This window comes from Daldinia decipiens, assembly GCF_022478715.1.
Source record: "Daldinia decipiens strain CBS 113046 unplaced genomic scaffold F4813scaffold_11, whole genome shotgun sequence".
NCBI classification, from domain to species: Eukaryota; Fungi; Ascomycota; class Sordariomycetes; order Xylariales; family Hypoxylaceae; genus Daldinia; species Daldinia decipiens.
The window spans coordinates 150,917-170,071 of NW_026054554.1; the positions used below are offsets into that span (position 1 = coordinate 150,917).

General features: G+C 47.2%; 4 protein-coding genes across 4 annotated transcripts; all 4 read left to right on the forward strand.

Annotated features, from left to right (window-relative positions):
- Positions 1–82: 82 nt before the first annotated feature.
- F4813DRAFT_354937 (thioesterase-like superfamily-domain-containing protein) lies at positions 83–1,891 on the forward strand. The gene is made up of 3 exons (XM_049242809.1): positions 83–688; positions 790–957; positions 1,064–1,891. The coding sequence occupies exons 1-3, from the start codon at positions 308–310 to the stop codon at positions 1,550–1,552; spliced, it is 1,038 nt and encodes a 345-aa protein (XP_049100821.1). The 5' UTR covers positions 83–307; the 3' UTR covers positions 1,553–1,891.
- Positions 1,892–6,809: 4,918 nt separating this feature from the next.
- On the forward strand, positions 6,810–7,464 carry F4813DRAFT_31634 (uncharacterized protein). Its single transcript, XM_049240940.1, has 2 exons — positions 6,810–7,120; positions 7,168–7,464. The coding sequence occupies exons 1-2, from the start codon at positions 6,902–6,904 to the stop codon at positions 7,270–7,272; spliced, it is 324 nt and encodes a 107-aa protein (XP_049100822.1). The 5' UTR covers positions 6,810–6,901; the 3' UTR covers positions 7,273–7,464.
- A 2,437-nt stretch (positions 7,465–9,901) lies between these two features.
- F4813DRAFT_31606 (fungal-specific transcription factor domain-containing protein) lies at positions 9,902–12,413 on the forward strand. The gene is made up of 2 exons (XM_049240935.1): positions 9,902–10,770; positions 10,837–12,413. Exons 1-2 carry the CDS (start codon positions 9,992–9,994, stop codon positions 12,245–12,247), a joined length of 2,190 nt encoding a protein of 729 aa, XP_049100823.1. The 5' UTR covers positions 9,902–9,991; the 3' UTR covers positions 12,248–12,413.
- A 4,945-nt stretch (positions 12,414–17,358) lies between these two features.
- F4813DRAFT_395279 (carbohydrate esterase family 5 protein) lies at positions 17,359–18,593 on the forward strand (the record flags this gene model as incomplete). Its single annotated transcript, XM_049247681.1, has 3 exons — positions 17,359–17,544; positions 17,619–17,827; positions 17,906–18,593. 3 exons carry the CDS (start codon positions 17,359–17,361, stop codon positions 18,339–18,341), a joined length of 831 nt encoding a protein of 276 aa, XP_049100824.1. The 3' UTR covers positions 18,342–18,593.
- Positions 18,594–19,155: the final 562 nt, after the last annotated feature.

Consider the following 19,155-nt stretch of genomic DNA (forward strand, 5'->3'; position numbering starts at 1 on the left):
GCTCGATTTGGACGACTCCGCTTGACTCGGGCATATGTAGCACCTCCATCCCCTACGGAGGTTGCCCCTCTAATGTGCCCCTCCAAGCTACGGCTTAAGCTTAGGTAACTTCTACCTTGCATGTATTGTACATATGTACCTCCTAACCTAAATTCTCTTACTTCCTGCTTGCGACAGCTACTTGCATTATACCAAATTGATTTCCTCTCTGTACATACCTACCTACATATACTATATGCGCCTATATACTAATCTCGGTACATAATCCAATTGGCCGCTCGTAAATCCCTTAGGTACCTCCTACACAATGCCTCCTACATGTAGACCTCGCTTAAAACCAATATATACCTTGCGCTTCCTATCTCCAGTCGTCTGCCGACAACCCGCACCCCGAGCAGAATCCCTTACCTCCTTCAGTAGCAGATACTCGAGTCGCAATTCCTCTACCGCGACGAAGCCGGTCTTACCCCCGCTCCCGCCTAGTAAATGGTACTCGGACCTCAAAGCGCGAATCGGAAGATGTATCATGTTCGGCTGCACCCACGACCAGGCGCTACACGCCGCCGCCATCCTGCGCGTCCTCGGCACGGAGTGGCGCGAGCTAAGCGCCGGTGCCGAGGGGTTTCTGACGGGCGGGCATAGGGGACTTGAGAACCAGCAGGTTGTGTGGGGGGAGATGGACAGTTTTGTAGGTAGTCCGCCCTAGCCCGGGGTAAACGGTAGCAGCAGAAGAAGAAGAAGAAAAAGAAGGAATAGTAAAAGCGCTGACGGATAAGTAACGACGGGCAGGGCCATGTGAATAATACCAATTACATCCGGTACGCCGAGTCTGCGCGCGTCAACTGGATCATACACTTCGCGAGCGTAGACCCGGGGAACGGGGCGCAGTGGAGGGAGCTTATGACGCCGAAGGGGACGGGGTTGATCATGAAGTCGATTAAGGCCGAGTATAAATTCGTACGTCCAGTATCTTCTTATCCCCTTCTAATATCGCCAGTCGATACGCAGATCTAATCTGTCTGTCTATGTTATAAACAAGACGATGGATACTAACAACCCGCAGCCCATGACCTACCCAGACACCATCTCCGCGTACCACAAGCTGCGCTCGCAGCCCTCAGCTACCGACACCTCGCTCGTGCTCGACTGCGTCATTCTATCGCACCGGCACCGGCGCGTCGCCGCGCGCACCGAGGAAGATATCGTCATATACGACTACGGAGCCGCGCAGAAGAGTTCGGTCCCGCCCTTCGCGCTCGACGCGTTCCAAGACGTCTGGCGTCGGCAGGAAGGGGAGGCGCGGACGGCTAGGCAGCGCATATGGGAGCTTGTGAAAAAGGTCGAGGGGCTCGAGAGGGAGACTTGGGATAGGCCGGGTGCGGTGGAGGATATGGGGGGTAAGGGGGGTGTTGAGAAAGATGATTCTGGGATAGAGGAGGTTGCAAAAGATGATGTCCAAATTATGGATGTTAAAAAGGGGGTCGAAAAGGAAGTCGAAAAGAGCGATGCACTTCCCAGTACAGTTGTTAATAAGATACACTCGTTATTTTGATTTTCTCCTTGAGGGAAGTATTGAAGATGGGAGGGACTGGGTATCGGAGGGAACATATGTAGAGAAAACCTATGTGTTCCCTTGAGGTGTTATCAGGCGGGTTGCGGGTGGCGACGTCGTTTCCAGTTTGTACGACTTCATGGCTATAGCAGTCGTCGTACTCCCAGCAGCATCAGATATCCTAGAGATTTCAGGCGTGTTTCTCGCTTGAATTTTCTGATACGAAGATAGTAGACATGATAGTAGACACTTAGAAGCTTGTGCCTTGTCATACTACCAGATAGGGGTTATATAATGATATAGACATAGGTACGATAATGCGAATAACTATTAACCTCGTTTATCTATATCAAGTTTATACATCAAATGTTGATATCTTCTCGGAGTAAGGCATGAAGCGTTATTTCACTTAAGCCAAACAAACAATTCATAATAACTAACCATAAAAATATATGTTATGAGTTATTGCCAATTCACTTTATAATCAAAAGTCTTATACCTATAATACGAGTCTATTTAGGGACTTAAAATGAGCAATATCATCCTTAGATATCTAACGCTCTATTGATTTCGAAATAGATGTCTAGGTAGGTGTCAGATTTATGCCCGTAATGAATTTCATACATAGAGTGAATGTCAAAATATGTGTATCGAATTATTAACGACTGCCCTTCTGCTCTCTTACGAGGGTGCTACGCGCCCCTTATATATCCAACCTTAGTAGATCTATCCCTGAATCTACCCAGAACACACTTATTAGGTTCCTAGAATGTATGCTTTTTATATTAGTTCAAACCAGACCAGGCACATTGTCACTGGATTGTCTTTCGGCGAAATATGCCAACTCGTATTTAAACCCGCATTGCGCGCCGTTTGCGTCACAAACCCATCATGGACTTGAGCTGGATGGAGTGGTTTCCGCGGACTAACCTATATATAAATAATGGATGATAACGATGAAGATACGAAACTGTATTGTCACGCTCTAGAGCGGTGCGGACGACTATAGCTCGATTGTAAAGTACAGTTCCGCAGAGATTCATTAGATCAATTGATGAAACTGAAAGATCTAATGAGTTGCATTATATATGATCTCCCGAAGTACACTGAGGATGAACCAAGTAAATCTGTATTTCTAGGCGATTTGGATCACGCAATCTACTGGACGGGATGGACGACTGAAGTGGGATTCTCTGATGGAGAAAATAGAACCTATATCCTCAAAGACGAACCATATCTCGACGAAATATCTGAAGAATATAGGAAGTATTTCCCCTTCACGCCCCACGGTAATCCCGTCACTGAACTAGGGACTGGCCCGTGGACGATTGTTTTGATGTGTTGGGACGGACCCGTTCAGGATTGGGGTTCTACCGACTATCTTGTCCTGGCAAACGAAGACCGAGGTTGTTTCTCACGCATTGGGATGATCGAAACGCGATGGAATAGAACTAACCCAGATCAGATCAGTCCCAACATGACTCAAGTTATCAAAAACGGTACAACGTTCACTCAAAAATGCGTAAAAATAATCTAAGATCAACATACTGATCCATGGCACATGATGGAAAGGGTCCGTTTTGACCTAGAGCAGGACAGAGCCTGTAATGATACGGTGAAGGTACGAGTAAGATATAAATCTAAGGAGTCTCATATATATCTACTTAATAGACATTCCTTCAACTATTAATATAAGTCTACATCCACGCAATATGTGCCTAGTTTAATGTCGTAGACTTATTAAGTTAAACAGTTACACTGTGACTATATTTCCTTCTAACTATTACAAACCTGAAAATACAAACTAGGGCTGTACAAGACAAGCCTTATGGAATATCTAAATTTATCTAGATTGATAGAGCTAGCATTATGGCTTTTGCAGTGTCCACAATAAGACATTGCTATTTAACATAGATTTACTATTAAGAAAAGTAGATAAAATAAAGAGATTCATAATGAGCTGAGAAGTTGGTGTATCAATACAATAGCTTGATTGGCTAAGCTATGATTTTCACATTATGTTCTAGCTTAGATATTTGCAATAATATTATGAGAGTATTCAAGAATAAGGCTGTATCTGGTTCGACGAATAAGTTAGAAACGCTGTAGACTTAATTCAGTACTGCTAGAGTTCTAATTGCGATGTTTCTTAGGATGAAGCGGCATAATATATTTTACAAACTACGAAATCACCGTGGCAATAGTCTATCCAGGCTTTAGACGACTCTCTATAGGATGATAAAATCCCACCTAGATATTGGATTAACGTAGCCCGCCATTTAGCTTTACTCAATGATCCCCGAAGGCACGATTTGCCTCTGTTTTGGGCATGGGTGATCCGGCGGTGGCATTGTCCCTGATCGTATCCAAGACTTAAGCTCGATTTGATCGTCCCTTAATTCCCCATGGGGTACCGCTTCTTGTCATCTGTGCCCGGACACATCGACCTATCCATTAGCGCCTCCGACGGCCTCACTTCGGCCATCTTCACCACGATCGAGGAGTAGGTAGAGTAGAGAACCCGCCTCGCAAGACAGTTAAGTGATGTTTTGGGGTTAGCCGAAGTTATGATAGACTAAGTGAAGTGTCATGAAGACGAAACTAGCAAGAGGCATGCACCCTCGCCAATATTTAGCAGATCCTATGCGCTTTCTGGGCCAGCTAGCTCGTCTCCTGCGTCTATCACAAAACGACTCCAAATTTCCATACCTGACTTCTGGGAATCGTGCTCGGATCTAAGCCAGAATGGGCAAACAATGCGTAAGGTGAAGTCAAGACTCGCATTCTAGTGCCTCCGTGGCTACTGCATACCCCTTTCCGGGCCGAAAGGAGCTTCGTAGCCTCACGTAGACCAAGGAGGTATAATCACTTCTTATATAGTAAAAAAGCACTCTGTGAGGGTTGAATTGCCAGCGAGGACAATCGAAGCGAGTTTTAGTAGCTGCCAATCGGCCGAGGCACCCGAGTCTAAGGTGCAGAGGATTGCACTACGATGTTGAAGTAGTCACATGTCAGCGTGGATCATATGTATAATAGCCAAGGCTGTATAGGTATGGGGGCTTAGCTAGCAGGATACTATAGGAGTTGACGGGATAACCCTTCTAATCTAGTTTGCCATAGTGAAAATAGAGTTTTGTTGAACAGTATACCGACCAAGATTCTGGCACGAGCTGAATATGTCATCCTAGTGCTAGCTTTCTATCAGAGGTGTTTAGTATAGCTTAGTCTAATTAGACCCATTGAGGACGCGGGGAATATCCCATTTAGGGATACTTGGAGGCCAAATGTTTATGAGAAATTGCTGAAGGAGTTACATGGTTACAGCACCGCAAGCACAGCCGTTGTCATAGGCATCGATCGATGTCTCAAATATGTTTAAGATCTACGAGTTGTTATTATTGTTGTTCACCATAACGGTCTAATCAGGGACCATACAGCTACGTCAAATCAACCACGCATTGACGCACATAGTATTGTCATCTCAGTAAGGGGGATGGGTAAGGCTTTTTGATTTTAGAATCGTCGTGTGATTGGTGTGTATTTATGTATGCCTGTTTTTCTTCAATTTACTCGCAACGATACTTCAATAATTTAGACATACATATATACATACCTACATACATATATTGCCATACGTAAGCTACCCTAACGTGAATGAATGAGCTTATCTGGCGAGTTTACTCTGTTATGGTCCGATGCTGGACCGTGAGACTGAGGGAGCCTTGTATGCGTATTTCGATCAGGAGATTCACATGGCGTTATATCGTTATACATAAACGTTCAGAGGCGTCGTACATGCTTTGATGCGGCGCAGTCGGTCATTAGAACCAGAATGGATTAGTAGCGCTTTTCCAACTGCCGCCGCAATGGAGTCATATACATAGAATTATGTGTAATTTATGTGTACCTAGGTAGGTTGGGTATGTACAATACCTCATGTTATGCCTTGGTCTTTCAGTCTTGTTGATTTGGACGCTCCTTATTTCAAATACATGCATTACCTACCTAGATGATCAGACGAAGAAGCAGAAGCAAACCCCGGATTTCCAGCCATCGCAAGTCCCGGCATGGGGAACTGATCACGGTTATATGATAAGATTGGTGGATAAACCCCATGCCTAATCGAACGAATCCCAGGACGACGGCTCCGTTTCGAGATAGGCAAACCCGGGGAAAAGGCACCAAAAAGGCATCGCATCTCATTTTCATTCGGCCCGACACGTTCATGGGCTTATTGTTCATGGCGCGAAATGCTAGGACTGCCATGGAGTTTAAATATGCTTACTATACAAGCGCCTCTGGCAGTTGGCCTTCATTTTGCGGGGGAGGAGGACGGCTAGCATGAGGGAGAAAAGGGGAAGAAAAGCTGGGGTTCGCTTGAGGTCTTCTCCGCATGGGCCAGGGTTAAAAGATGGCAGAGCGGGTGGATTACTTTTACATGGATATGTACCTCATTATAGTATGTAGATGCTTGGATACGAGACGGAGTTTCTCGTGAGGCGTGATACGAGTGAGCCGAAAATGATGTCGATAATAAGAAGAATAATAATAATAATAAGAGAAAATAAACAACAGCTTAACGGGATGGCAACTAGGTACGAAAAACAAAAGTGATCTCTACCGACGACTGAAAATGGATGCCTCGGCCGAGAGACTTTCCTCTTTTCGCTTGTGATCTGCGAGCTGGCAACGGGATTGGAAATTGGGGCAACACAAGGCACAGGCTGTGTGGTCTAAGCGGTACTGTATTTCTTCGCACTATGTATGAGCATAGGGAATGCTGCTGGCAGGATCGTCATCCATGTTTTCCATGTCACGTATCATGCATATTACATACATAGCAAGACCTTCTTCAACTACCTACTCGCTCTGTGGTTCTAGTAAGCTGCTGTTGTGCGACCTCCGTTCAGCGCAATTAAGTCACGATGACGACTCTTCGTCGAATAAGACGACCGAATGTGAATCGGATGCGGCGCGCAATGAGCTGAAATGTTGCTAGGTATGTAGTGGCGGTATCAGCCCACGGTAAAGAGGGGTGGTCCCGAAGGTCTGGTAACGCATCTCGCGAGATACTACATACGACATACAACCTATTGCGACCAAGCAAACGTTTTCTCGGGGACTGTCGACGGCATGTTATCGTGTTAGACAAGCCCTCCAACATGCAAAATTAAATAAATAAAACCTCCGCCCCTTTTCTCTTTTTGCAGATTTAGAGATCATTGACTAGGCGCGGAGAAGACTTGCTAGAAACAGCTATTCTTTGTTTCGCGATGGTAGTTATCTTTGGTGATCGTTCACCGAGGGTAAGGCTTAAAATATCAATGCTGGTCAGACGGGCAAAGCCGAATGCTGATGGTTACGAGTCCATGTCGCGCATTAGGGCTCTTTGTCATTCGGCTGTCATCCTTCGAAGCACACTCCTCCCCATTTTGGGACTCGAGTCTTGATATAGTTTCTTATTCTGGGACTGTCCGTACCTTTTTCGTCTTTCAACGTTTGACTTACCCCCGTTTCAAAGCTAGCCCTGTCATGATCCTCGATCCTCGATGGATGGATAATCTTAAGGTGAGCCTTGATAATGTTAACGGGGAGAAGCGACTTACATTAGGTAGGGGATGGTGGGGGAGGACACGGATGACAAGTCCACTAGGTTAACCATCTATGCAAGCTCCAGCCCTACGCGAGAAGCTACACAGTCAGTAGACGAGATGGTTTAATTCATGAAGACTCACATACATAGGTACCTAGGTAGTTACCGGATATCATGATAGTTATGATGGTAGTGTCAGCTAACCTACTGTGTTTACTATGCAATCTTTGACTAATATAGTCGCCACGTATCTTTTTCTGAATAATATTCGGATAAACGGGAAGACATCCAGAGAATATTCCATCTTATTTTCCTCTAAAATTTAGATACCGAATAATGTTGGGCGATCACTTGGCCACTCACCAATGGCAGCGAGGCAACCAACTGCCTACAATACAACGTAGCATCTGGACACCTGCAGCACTCAAAGCCTGATCTAAGGCTATTTTTGGTACGCTTGGCTCGTTAGGAACCGCGGGAGATCACCACTATCAGCGTCCGCAAAGAAAGATGGCGATATCTATTCATCTATTCGCCAACACTCTCTCCCGTTTCGACTGCCTATCGGGATGTCCAAGAAGTGATATTAATCTAAACTGCTTGTTGTTTTTCTTATTCGAAGGAATGCTTAGCGATTTGTTCCATGCAGACGGACATTCCAACAGCTCGGCCAATGCGTTGCGTTGCGTTGCGTTGAGTTGATTGCAGAGTGCTACAGAAGCTCGCGTTTTGCGACGCTGGCAACTTGAACAATCCTCCCGTAAATTTGTAAATTTGCGGACATTTCTCAATTGATCAATTGATCGATTGATCGATGATGGCCCCCTCCCCCCCCGTTTTTCCTCTTCCTCCCCATCTGCCGTCTGTGGGTTCCTAAGCAGTGTATATCCGTGGATGCGGTCAGCCTCATATCTCTACCTCTACGTAGGTAAAATACCAGGTATGTACAGATGCACGAAGAATAAGAAACAACCCGGTTGTTTTATTTGGTTGACCATTGGCGTAGCCCTGTAGACGAAGATGGCAGCGGAGTAGGCGAGGTTTGTTCAACGTCAATAGGAAGGAGAATAGTTACAGGAATAATACCGAATCCTTTTTAGAAGCCCTCGAATGTCAAGTAACCTGCCCGCTTTTTTCATTTTCATCCTAGCGATCAGACGGCCTCAACTTTCTTGTTAGTGCCTAGGTTAGGTATTCACGTTTAATATTATCCCATTGGGGGTCATTCTTTACAGCGCTCGGTATGTATAGACTATGCGCAAGCCACTATTCAGCTTGGTTCTTTGATTCTGAGAGTGGACATATTAATGATATTATTATTTTTGTTCCTCGTCTATCCGCTACGAGACGTTGTTGACATGCCTACGATTGATACTCCTGAGGCATTTGGCGAAGTCAACGAGTGGCCAATTAGATGATGCGTACTATGGCCACTGTAAAATTATATTTTTTATATTTCAATGCTAAGGTTCACATGCATATTGCCATAAACTGCATTGCTTCGTCACTATTCGGATAGTTTTCCTCTCTGAGGTTAGGTATAGTTTTACTACTACGAACTTACGGTACTGGTAAAACTGGGGGAGGCTTGGGGGTGGATTATGGCCCGGTGGATGGTGGATGGGTGGATGGTGCATGGAAGCGGATAGGAGGATGTCGGTGGCTGCGAGACAGATTTAATAAGTCGACACAAGTCATTGTCTCATACATAGGTATACATACTCTCTCATATATACACTCTCATGTATACACTCTCTCATGTATACACTCTCTCATACATACACTACATACACACATAAATATACACACATCCATACGTCCATCCATAGTAACGTTCAGTACAGCCACACAGTGCCGTCCTCGTTATTTCGCCAAGGCTCGCCAGGAACAAAACGGTGTTAGCGTCACTCTTCGTTTGGAGTTCGGTATTCTACTTAATATTACTATTACTCATTTCTTATACCAGAGCACAACCAGAGCACAACGCCATTCGCCGGAGACGTTTACCTCTTTCGGTGCTGCTAGCCCGAGTCAGTATAGTAACATCGGCCGCTCACAGTGTCTTTTTTCTTCCTGTCCTTTCCCAGTCCTTGCCGGGTTCTTGTCTCGTTTCTTGTCTCGTTTCTTGCCTCTGTGCCCTGTCAACCCTTGCCTTTAGGCCTTCTTAGCCTTCTTAGGGCCCTTAAGCCGCTCTCATTTCCCTTTTCCCCTTCCTACTCTATTCCTACTAGCCGGGAAACACTCCTCTGTCTTTTAGTCTTAGCCTGACCCGTTCGCTAAATCCACCATCCCATCCGCCCGTCCTAATCCCCATCTTTTTTCTCTTACCTGGCTATTTGCTCCCTCTTCTTCCGTTTTTCTTTTATCGTTCTAGTGTCGTGATCTGTTTCGACGACCATCTCTTTCTGTTTTTTCCAAGCCTTCTAAACCCTCTCATTCTATACTACTATCGTGACAAGAGTCATCCGGTGCATTCTTCTAGTACATCCGTGTTGGTGACCAACAAGTCGGCCTACCCACTTGGACGAACCCCGGACGCTCGAATCCCCGCGTTTTCCCAATGAACGTGATCCCTCCCGCCTTTCTTTGAGCGACGGGCCGATTAAGCACGCTTGTGCAGTTGCTTCACTCCAGATTCTCTCCGCAAATACTGCCGTGTCCAGCATTCGCTCTCCACACGAGCCTTGGTAAACATTGGATAGGCTGGATTTGGAAGTAGTTGAAGAAGACGGCGTGTAACATATCAATTGCCAGAGTGGCGCATTCGACAGTGTCGACTCTATCGGAATTCGAATTAATTAGTCTCGGCAAACTACGGCAAACTACTAAGAGACAGGGACGACAAGATGTCGCAGGCTGTAAAACGAGCTTGCGATGCTTGCCATCGACGAAAAGTAAAGTGTGACGGCATCAACCCATGCCGCAACTGTGCTTCGGCGCAGTTAACCTGCACATACAATGCGATACCCCAGAAGAAAGGACCTAAGGGTTCGAGAGCAAAGGTTATTAGCGAACTCCGCGAGACGCAACGACAAACTAGTCTATCAGCAAAAGTCCAGAGCCGGCTGAATGGAATCAACAGCCCTCCATGCAGCCCTACGCTATCCCCGACTCCTGGACTTCTGGCTAGCGAGATGGCGAAGGAATGCATCGAGTTCTTCTTCGCCAATATGTACCCGATTATGCCCATTCTCCACCGACAGCGACTCGAGCAGCAATCTATGTATCTCGATTCGGGCCTCGACACGTATTGTCTGGTTACGTCTTTGTGCGCCTGGATGATGTTTCAACCTGGAATGAATGTGCCCGGCGCCGACCCTCTTCTGGAGCATTTACCTGGGGCTAACATTGCTTCTGGAATGGTTTTGATCGAAGAGACCATTCGAGTTCGAAAAGGATACGAATACCAGGAATCACCAACTCTAAACAGCCTCTGCACCAGCTATTTCCTCTTCTGCTCTCACTATGCCCTCGACATGCACGATAAGGCCTGGTATTATCTCCGAGAGGCTACGACTTTGGCTCATATCATAGGAATGAACAAGGAGGAGACGTATTTGCAGTATGACAATATCGAGGCCTCACGACGACGACGTCTTTACTGGCTTCTGTTTGTAACAGAAAGGTAATCCCCCCCTAAAAAATCATTAACAAGTTGTGTTAAGCGTTGTTAAAACTAACATCTTAAAAGGGCATATGCTCTGCAGCGTGGTCGACCTCTGACGCTCCAGGCTTCTATTAATCTTCCTACCATGACTGATGACCCGACGGATCCCCTTGCAACTCAGTTGAATGGATACATACTGTTGGTAAATCTCTTCAGGCCGTTCGATGATATGTTTGTTACCTTCTGGAATAAGACTCGTAGCGAGTCCTCGCCGCCATATCTTAGTGCTCTGCAGAAGCAATTCTCGGATATGATCCCGCCGTACATGAACGTTCAGGATTCCGACTTACGAGCGAATCAGCAATGGCTTAAAACGATTACGTGGCATTTGAGCATGCAGAATGGCTGCTCTCCTCAGGGCAGCCAAGATCAGATGCAATTACAATACCCTATCGACATGACGCGAGATTTAATGTCGATGACATCTCAGTTCCAAACTCAGAGCACCGAATTACTCGGAATGCCCCTTGTTGCAAAGTTGCTGGAGATCTCATCCGCATTGATCGACGTGCTATCAATTTTACCCTCATCTGGCGATCCTTTCAGTATGGGTCCCCGAGAGCAACTCAACTCATTACTGCAGCTCCTGTCGGTCCTTCGTAATGGAGATCACCATTTCCTCCCGCTTTTGTTGAATAAGGTCCACGACGTCCTGCCCCGCTTGGCCAACCCCATTCTCCAGCGCGCTCCGGAAAATGCTTGCATGCAAAACATCGATATCTTCGATGGATTCGGCAACGCTGGTATGGCTCAACCTCCGATGATGGATTTCAAGACCGAGCCGTATACCCCGGGCAGCATGCAGCACATCCAAGATATCGGGACGGACTCGGCTCACTCTAACAACGGCGATGATATGAAATCGCCTTTCCCTATAGTTAGTTCGCCGCCAGTCATGTCTCCAGGCGTAGACTATCACAACGAGTTCAACTCGATTCCTGATATAATGAGTCCGATGGGACAACCATCCCAACACTCATTTAATCAGCAACCATCTCTGAATCCGCAACAACCACACCTCCAACATCAGCATCAGCATCAGCATCAACACCACGGCCCATCACATGGAATGAACCAGAACCACACCACGGGCAACACAATGCAGACAGACATGCATACGAACCTAAGCCACGGTTTAAGTCAACCAACCACCATGGCGGGAATGAGCCAACAACAGAGCTTACCACAAAACCCACAGTTCAGTATGATAAATAATATGCTACATCGTCAGCCTCAACAAAGGACGAATAGCTTCATTATTCATCCACAACATCAACATCCACATCAACATCCACATCAACACCAACCATCGCAAATACCGAGAACCGTTGGCGACTTCCACGCACTACAGCGAGCGAATTCGGAAAGCGTCTCGATGAATACCTTAGGCCTCGGCCACATAAATCCTGAGGTAGACTTTAGTGGATTAAGGTAGTAACATTAGAACGCCTCCACATGAATGTCTACCTCCCTCAGACTTATCTTGAGTCATAAGAGTCATAACATTATATCCTATATTATCACCACCTACTTTTGTCCACACGCGGACCCGGGTTTCTTCTGTATATTGTTGGAGGGATACCCAACACGCTAGCCCGCGAGCTGCGAGCCATACCGCCCGTTACTTATATACGAGCGAGAAAGCATCGCACTTAGCCCACTTGAACACCAAATAACCATGATTTCAAATCGGGAGCATAAAAGCTAAAAGCTATCTACGTTAGTAACTTGGGATATCAACCGGGCCATTCGAGTCTTTTTTTTGAAATGTCTTCTTTTTTTTATGTTTCAGGGGAGTTCAACGAGGTGTACGGAATCAGCTGGTGTCTGCGGAGAAAGAAACGCCGCGCGTGTATTATATTATATACATGCCAACAACACCCGCCAGCCTGTCTACGAACGGGGGAGGCGGGCGCTACGAGAGGAGGACGAACGCAAGTGATGACGACTGGAAGGGGTAACATAAAGTATAGGCTGGGCTGTGTCCCGATCACAACGATTACAACAGTATTAGCTGGAAAAGCTCCGAGAGCGAACGATGGGTTGAAGGGTATGCAATGAATGGTGTACAGGTATCACCGCGTTGGGTTAGGATAGGTTAGGTTAGGGTAGGTAGACTTATAGTCAAAATACAGTAAAATAATTAATATGGGTGTCTTTTTTATTGTGACTTTGTGTGGGGTGACAAGGCATTGGGTAGTAGAGTACCTATATTTCTTGATACGACCGTATGATAATATGAGGTATGTAGATTTTGGAGATGTAAAGCGGTTAAAGGTATGACAAGTATATAAAAGTGGAAGAGGTAACGCATGAAACAAGATTGAGCAATCGCGGGTAAAACCACACTGTCTCCTTCAACGGACCACAAGGTTAGGTACCACAAGGTTAGGTACCACAAGGTTAGGTACCACAAGGTTAGGTACCACAAGGTTAATAGTAGGTTAGGTATGTACCACAGACCCCCACATCTTTTAATTCGCGACGCGCTGCAGGGAGGCGCGTCAAGCTTCAATTAGCTGATAATTTACCTATCAGGGCAACTACCCCAGACATGTTCTGGCACTTGACCTACTTCCCTTGATCCATCGCCTGCAGGTAGGAAAGAAGCCGTCGCCTACATGCATTGCAACCTTCCCGCCAGTCCGACAAGCACAAAGCTTCCCTTAGGTACAATACATTAGGTACCTAGGTACCTAACCTAACCTAAGGTAAAACATGTCTAACGACTTGGGTAAGACTTAAGACTACCTACCTGATTTAATCTAGTACCTAAACGTACAAGACTGATGCTAACCATTGGTATTTCCATCATTCAGAGTCGAATCCAAGCTCTGCAGCGGCCCAACCCAATGCTGACCAACTACCCCAATTAACTTCCCTATCGCAGCCTCAATCATGGCCCAACCCCCCTTCAACTCTTCCACAATATCCCTATCCTTACCAGGCTTGCCTACAAGCAGCCGTGCTCCCGTCTCAGCAATACGCTTCGGGTTATCCTTCGCCACAACCGAGTTCAAGTCTTGCGGAATCTCAAGACGAAGGGGTCGCTCAGCCTACCCCAAAGCGACGCAAAATACAAACCCCGCACGCAGAAGTGATCAGTTTGCTTAGTGATGACGACGATACACCTACCTCAACAGCTGAAACTGTACAGAAGACTATTACCTCTCCGTCTTCACCCTCATCAAGCCTGAAACCTGATCGTATATCCATAGTCGATGGTTCGAGTATGTCGAGTCAGATACCAACATCTGTGCCCTCTTCTCCAGCGTCGCCGAGTAAGCAGAATGCAGTAGCTCCCGACCACGTTGAGGAACCTACGCTATGTCCAGAACAGGCTCGCCTAGTTGAGTTGATAGCAAGCGGGCAGAATGTATTCTATACCGGCTCGGCTGGCTGCGGTAAATCGACGGTACTAAAAGCTTTCACGAGGCGCCTCCGAGAGATGGGTAAGAATGTTCGCATTGTTGCACCGACCGGCCGAGCAGCATTGCAAGTGGGTGGATCTACGACTTGGACCTTTGCAGGCTGGACCCCGGATCATCACAAGCGCACACTGGATGAGTTGAGAGCAGCCGCGCATGGGAAATTCGTGTCGAAACGGTTCAGAGAAACGGACGTCCTTGTCATGGACGAGATTAGTATGGTGGAAAACCTACACTTTGAGAGGCTAAACGAGGTTATGAAAACAGCACGACATAAATCATACTTAGGTACCTCTCAACCCGCATTCGGAGGAGTCCAGATAGTCGTGACAGGGGACTTTTGCCAACTGCCCCCTGTGAAACCTTTTCAACACTGCATCCAATGTGGGTTTGAGCTGGCCGAGAAAATGACCGTTAATGGCAAAGTCCACATCTGCAAGCGGCGCCATGAATATCGCGACGAAGATAAGTGGGCCTTCCGGAGCAAGGCTTGGGCGGAGTGCAATTTTGTTCACGTCCACCTTAACACCATTCACCGGCAGAGCGATGAGACATTTATCCGAATATTACAAAAGTGTAGGATTGGACGACAACTTAGCCTAGCCGATACGGACCTCTTAATGAACCACAAATGTATGGTGCATCATGCTACTAGACTATTCGCTACCCGGGAGGAGGTTTCTAACGTCAACAAACGGGAATTCGAGAGATTGAAAACCATAAACCACATTTACTGGTGCTATGATAACTTCATATGGCAGCAATCCACCCATCCGCATCTAGGTTGGAAAGGTATGAGGAAACCTAACGGCGTTCAACCAGAAGGCCCCTTGCGCGCTCTTGATGACCATCGTTTCGACGAATGCGTGCAGCTCAAGAAGGGCATGCTTGTAGTTTTGCTCGTTAACTTGGACCTAAAGTTGGGCTTGTGCAACGGTAGCCAGGGTCTCATCTGTGGTTTTGAGAAGAATGATCCCAATAAACTACCAAAAGCCAAAGATGGAAACAAGGATCTAGAGAACAAGATATTCGGTGATCATGTGGCGATGAAGGAGGGGCAAATTAAAAGATTCATAGATAGTCCTGGCGCTAAGTACAAGACATGGCCAATAGTCCGGTTTCACAATGGTCAGGTTCGCACCATCTATGCGAACTGCTCTATTGCAGAACTCGGGGACGAGAGGCCGTACAGCTTGCTTACCCGGACGCAGATTCCTCTGGCACCCGCCTGGGCGATGACGATCCACAAGAGTCAGTCATTAACGCTTGATCGCGTTATTGTCAATTTAACAAAGGCATTTGAAGAAGGCCAAGTGTACGTAGCTCTATCGCGTGCTACCGGACTCCATGGTCTTAAGATCGAGGGTGATTCGAATGGGTTATTGGCCGGGTTGGGCGGGAATCGGGAAGTGCAGGAATTTCTTCGCGAGAAATTCGGTGATTTAGAGGGTGTGTTGAGCTCTTGAATTGTGAATGGAGGTTACATATTACCTAGGATAGGACTGGAACCCGGCTGGAATAAGGGATAAAGGATTGCCTCACCGGCCACGTTGGAATCGATGTAGATAATAGGCTAGGTAGGTATAATCGGGAGACGTTTGTGTTTAGCAATGTTGTAACATGGGACTGGTGCGATGTCTTGTGGCTTATTCTGCTCATTTTAGGTATGTCGTTGAGTTTCTAGGGGCATTCAGGGGTAAAGGGTGGAAAGGGTGGAAAGGGTGGAAAGGGTGGAAAGGGTGGAAAGATATATTTACTATGGGACCCTTTAGTGGTGTATTTACGGATTATATTTTGGCATCTTTAGTGCGACTAGCACTCCGTCAATGCCATGAAGACTTGTCCAATCCAAGCTAATGTCCACCACAATTGTGATACATACCATATCTGGAACAGCCTTGTTCACTGATTGGTCTGCTAGACCATGGCTGAGGGACAGCAACCCCGCCCTCGCGCTCTTTTGGTTAAGAGGGTACCAAGATGCGTGTTATTCTATTCCAGGGGTTAACGGCATTGGGCCGGCAGACTTGACAGATTTTAAAGGACCATACACACACAGTGATGTCAGAGCGCATTGCTATTAGATTCAAACAGCAAAGTTGAGTCCACAAGCAGGATTTCGTAGAGTGCTCATATCGAATTGTTGGGGCTGATAGGCTTGCTCGAATTAAAACGCGGGAGGGGGGAGTACGCTGTCTTAACTTATAATTATATAGATATTACATATCTATATGCCTACCTGAGATCTGCAACGCATTCTCATGATCATGAGACTGGTTGGTATTGTGAGTATATTGTGAGTATGTGCAGGACAAGGGCCACTATCACATGCCTGAGGATTTTGCTGATGTTGGAGATATATATATCTATATCTATATACCAACACCGGAATCTGCCATTTTTAATATCTGAAGCGGTCCACCCGAAGACGAGCTTTATGGTTACTCCCGGGACTTTCGAGGACTACCGGAGCGTGAGTGCAACTGTTTTAAAACGCAGAACCGTGCGTGGCAGAATTACCTATCAGAATTATCAGATATGTCCGGCATGTTCGACTTGGGATCCAATGATAGCTGGAGATGCTAGCTAGGTCGACCCAATTGCGGCCAAAGGGATCCGTGTTAAGCTGCGGGCGGCTCTCCTCCGAGCCTTAATCTATCTCGAATATCAGGAACGCAGATGCACCATGACCATCATCCATCCTAGCTCTTGCGCCATCACCCATTATTATTATCATTATTATTATCACCATCACGACCAACCTGCGAAGTTAAGCTTTGCCAATCGCCCTTAAGCCGCTGGCGATCCCTTTGGACCCTTTCTTGGATCCCTGGGCAAATCATCCGGGAGGATCTACCTACCCCCTTAACCTAGTCACTTTCCGCCTTAGGACTACCCACGAGCGAGACATGTCTCGGCTTGCTCGTCGCATATTATCCGATCACACCCCGTTCTATATTCATAATTCCCACCCACAGGCCGCAGAGACAAATACCGATAAAACCACCCTGTCGGAATGTCTAGATCGATATCTGGTCTTTGCTGAGACCTCGACGTAGTCAAGTCTGCCTAGAGACAGGACGAGACCTTGTAGCTCGATTGTGGCGAGTTATCGAGGATGATAACGTCAATCTTGCTGTTGGTCCTATCCACAGGCATCGCAGCAGCATCAGCGCTGCCGGCGTCGTCTCTGCAATCTCGCCAATCGTGGACTTTGGGCTACTGGGCGCACGAGTTGACAGAGTTCGGATGTAAGCCCATCATATTCATCTGGGCGAAAGCCACCATAGAGCCGGGGAATATGGTATGTTACCTCAGGCGCTGCAACGCGCAGACATAATAACATGCAGCAAGCGCACACTGCTAACAGACCTTAAGGGCAACACGGTTGGCCCGCGGCTGTCCGATGGACTGAAGGCGCTGTTCGGACCGGCCAATGTGGCTACTCAGGGGGTAGACTATTGGGGGTTCATAGAAACGAACTTCTATCCTGGCGGGGCGCCGCCTTGGGGGATCTTCGATATGCAACTGCTCGTCAACGCTGCGGCGACTTGTCCCGACTCTAAGATTGTAGCAGCAGGTTATAGGTAGGGAGTTGTCTGGATACCTGTCTACCCCCTTTCCTGTCCCACATCAAGTAGACAAAACTGACAAGAATCCCACAGCCAAGGAGCAGCCCTTACACACCGGGCCATCGAAGGGTTAACCCAGGAGGTAAAGGACAGGATCGCAGGCGTAGTGACCTTCGGGGACACGCAGACGTCGCAGGACGGGGGCCGAATCAAGGATTTCGATACGAACCGGACACTCATCATCTGCAACTCTGGCGATCTTGTGTGTAACGGCACACTATACGTCTTCCCGGTGCATTTCGACTACGTCAAGTGGGTGCCTACCGCAACGTACTATCTCGCCGGCAAGCTGCTCGCCGACGCCGCCATAAGGCCCTGGCCAAACGGGAGCTTTGTATTCCCCAACGTGACGGTCCCGACTCTGCTTCCACCCATTCCGCCGCCGCCTCAGCCGTCTACCGCGATTCCGCAGTCGTTGCCTCCGCTACCGGTTCTCACGGGCGTTGGTAGCGTGGATACGGATGGTTGATTTGTCTAGTACGACGACGATGGATTATAAAGACCCTGTAGTACTTAATCAAGGACGTTACGCGTACCTTGGAGCTTGGAGATGTCCCGGGAATTCTACTCGACGCATAGACTACTAGAGGTGCATAGTTACGGGTAGAGTCTAGAAAGGGCGGCGAGCAATTCGTCGTACTTGGCCCCTACAGCTTTTGGATAGTCATTACTTGGTCCTACATAGCATGAAGACTAGAATCAAGCCATAATTAAGAGCATATTTCTTAGTACATAGCACTCGTGTCTCTTCCTACGATTGTCGATGGGGCCGCGCAAAAGCAATTCCGTAGGTTAGAGCAATAATGAGATGACCACTACCATCCAATGCCTCTCCTATCACCACTTACCTCAAGGTCCAAGTGCCTCCCAACAACAGCCGCAACAAGAGTCCCGTCCCCGAATCAGAAGCCATACCCCCGCAGCATTCCTCTCCGTCAAAAACCAGCCACTGGCAGCGTATTCGATATAGCACGATGCCCTCTTAATAACAGGACACCGACGATCAACGGAGCAAGGGAAACGAAATGCGCACAAGAATAGCCTGTTTTTCTTCGGCACTTCTCGAGCTCTTTATAGCACCAGACACGAGTAGCTACCTACCTACCTATATAAAGAGGTAGGTATGTAGGTAACGGGGTCGGCTGCGGAAAACGTTGCGACTTGGCGTTGATGCCATATCTGCGCGCCGTGAGGTGATTCCCCTGATCCCCCCATCTTATCCCATGTTAACCCGGATTGGGCACGCGCAAGTACATAGATTCGCTGTTAGGATCCTACGGTGC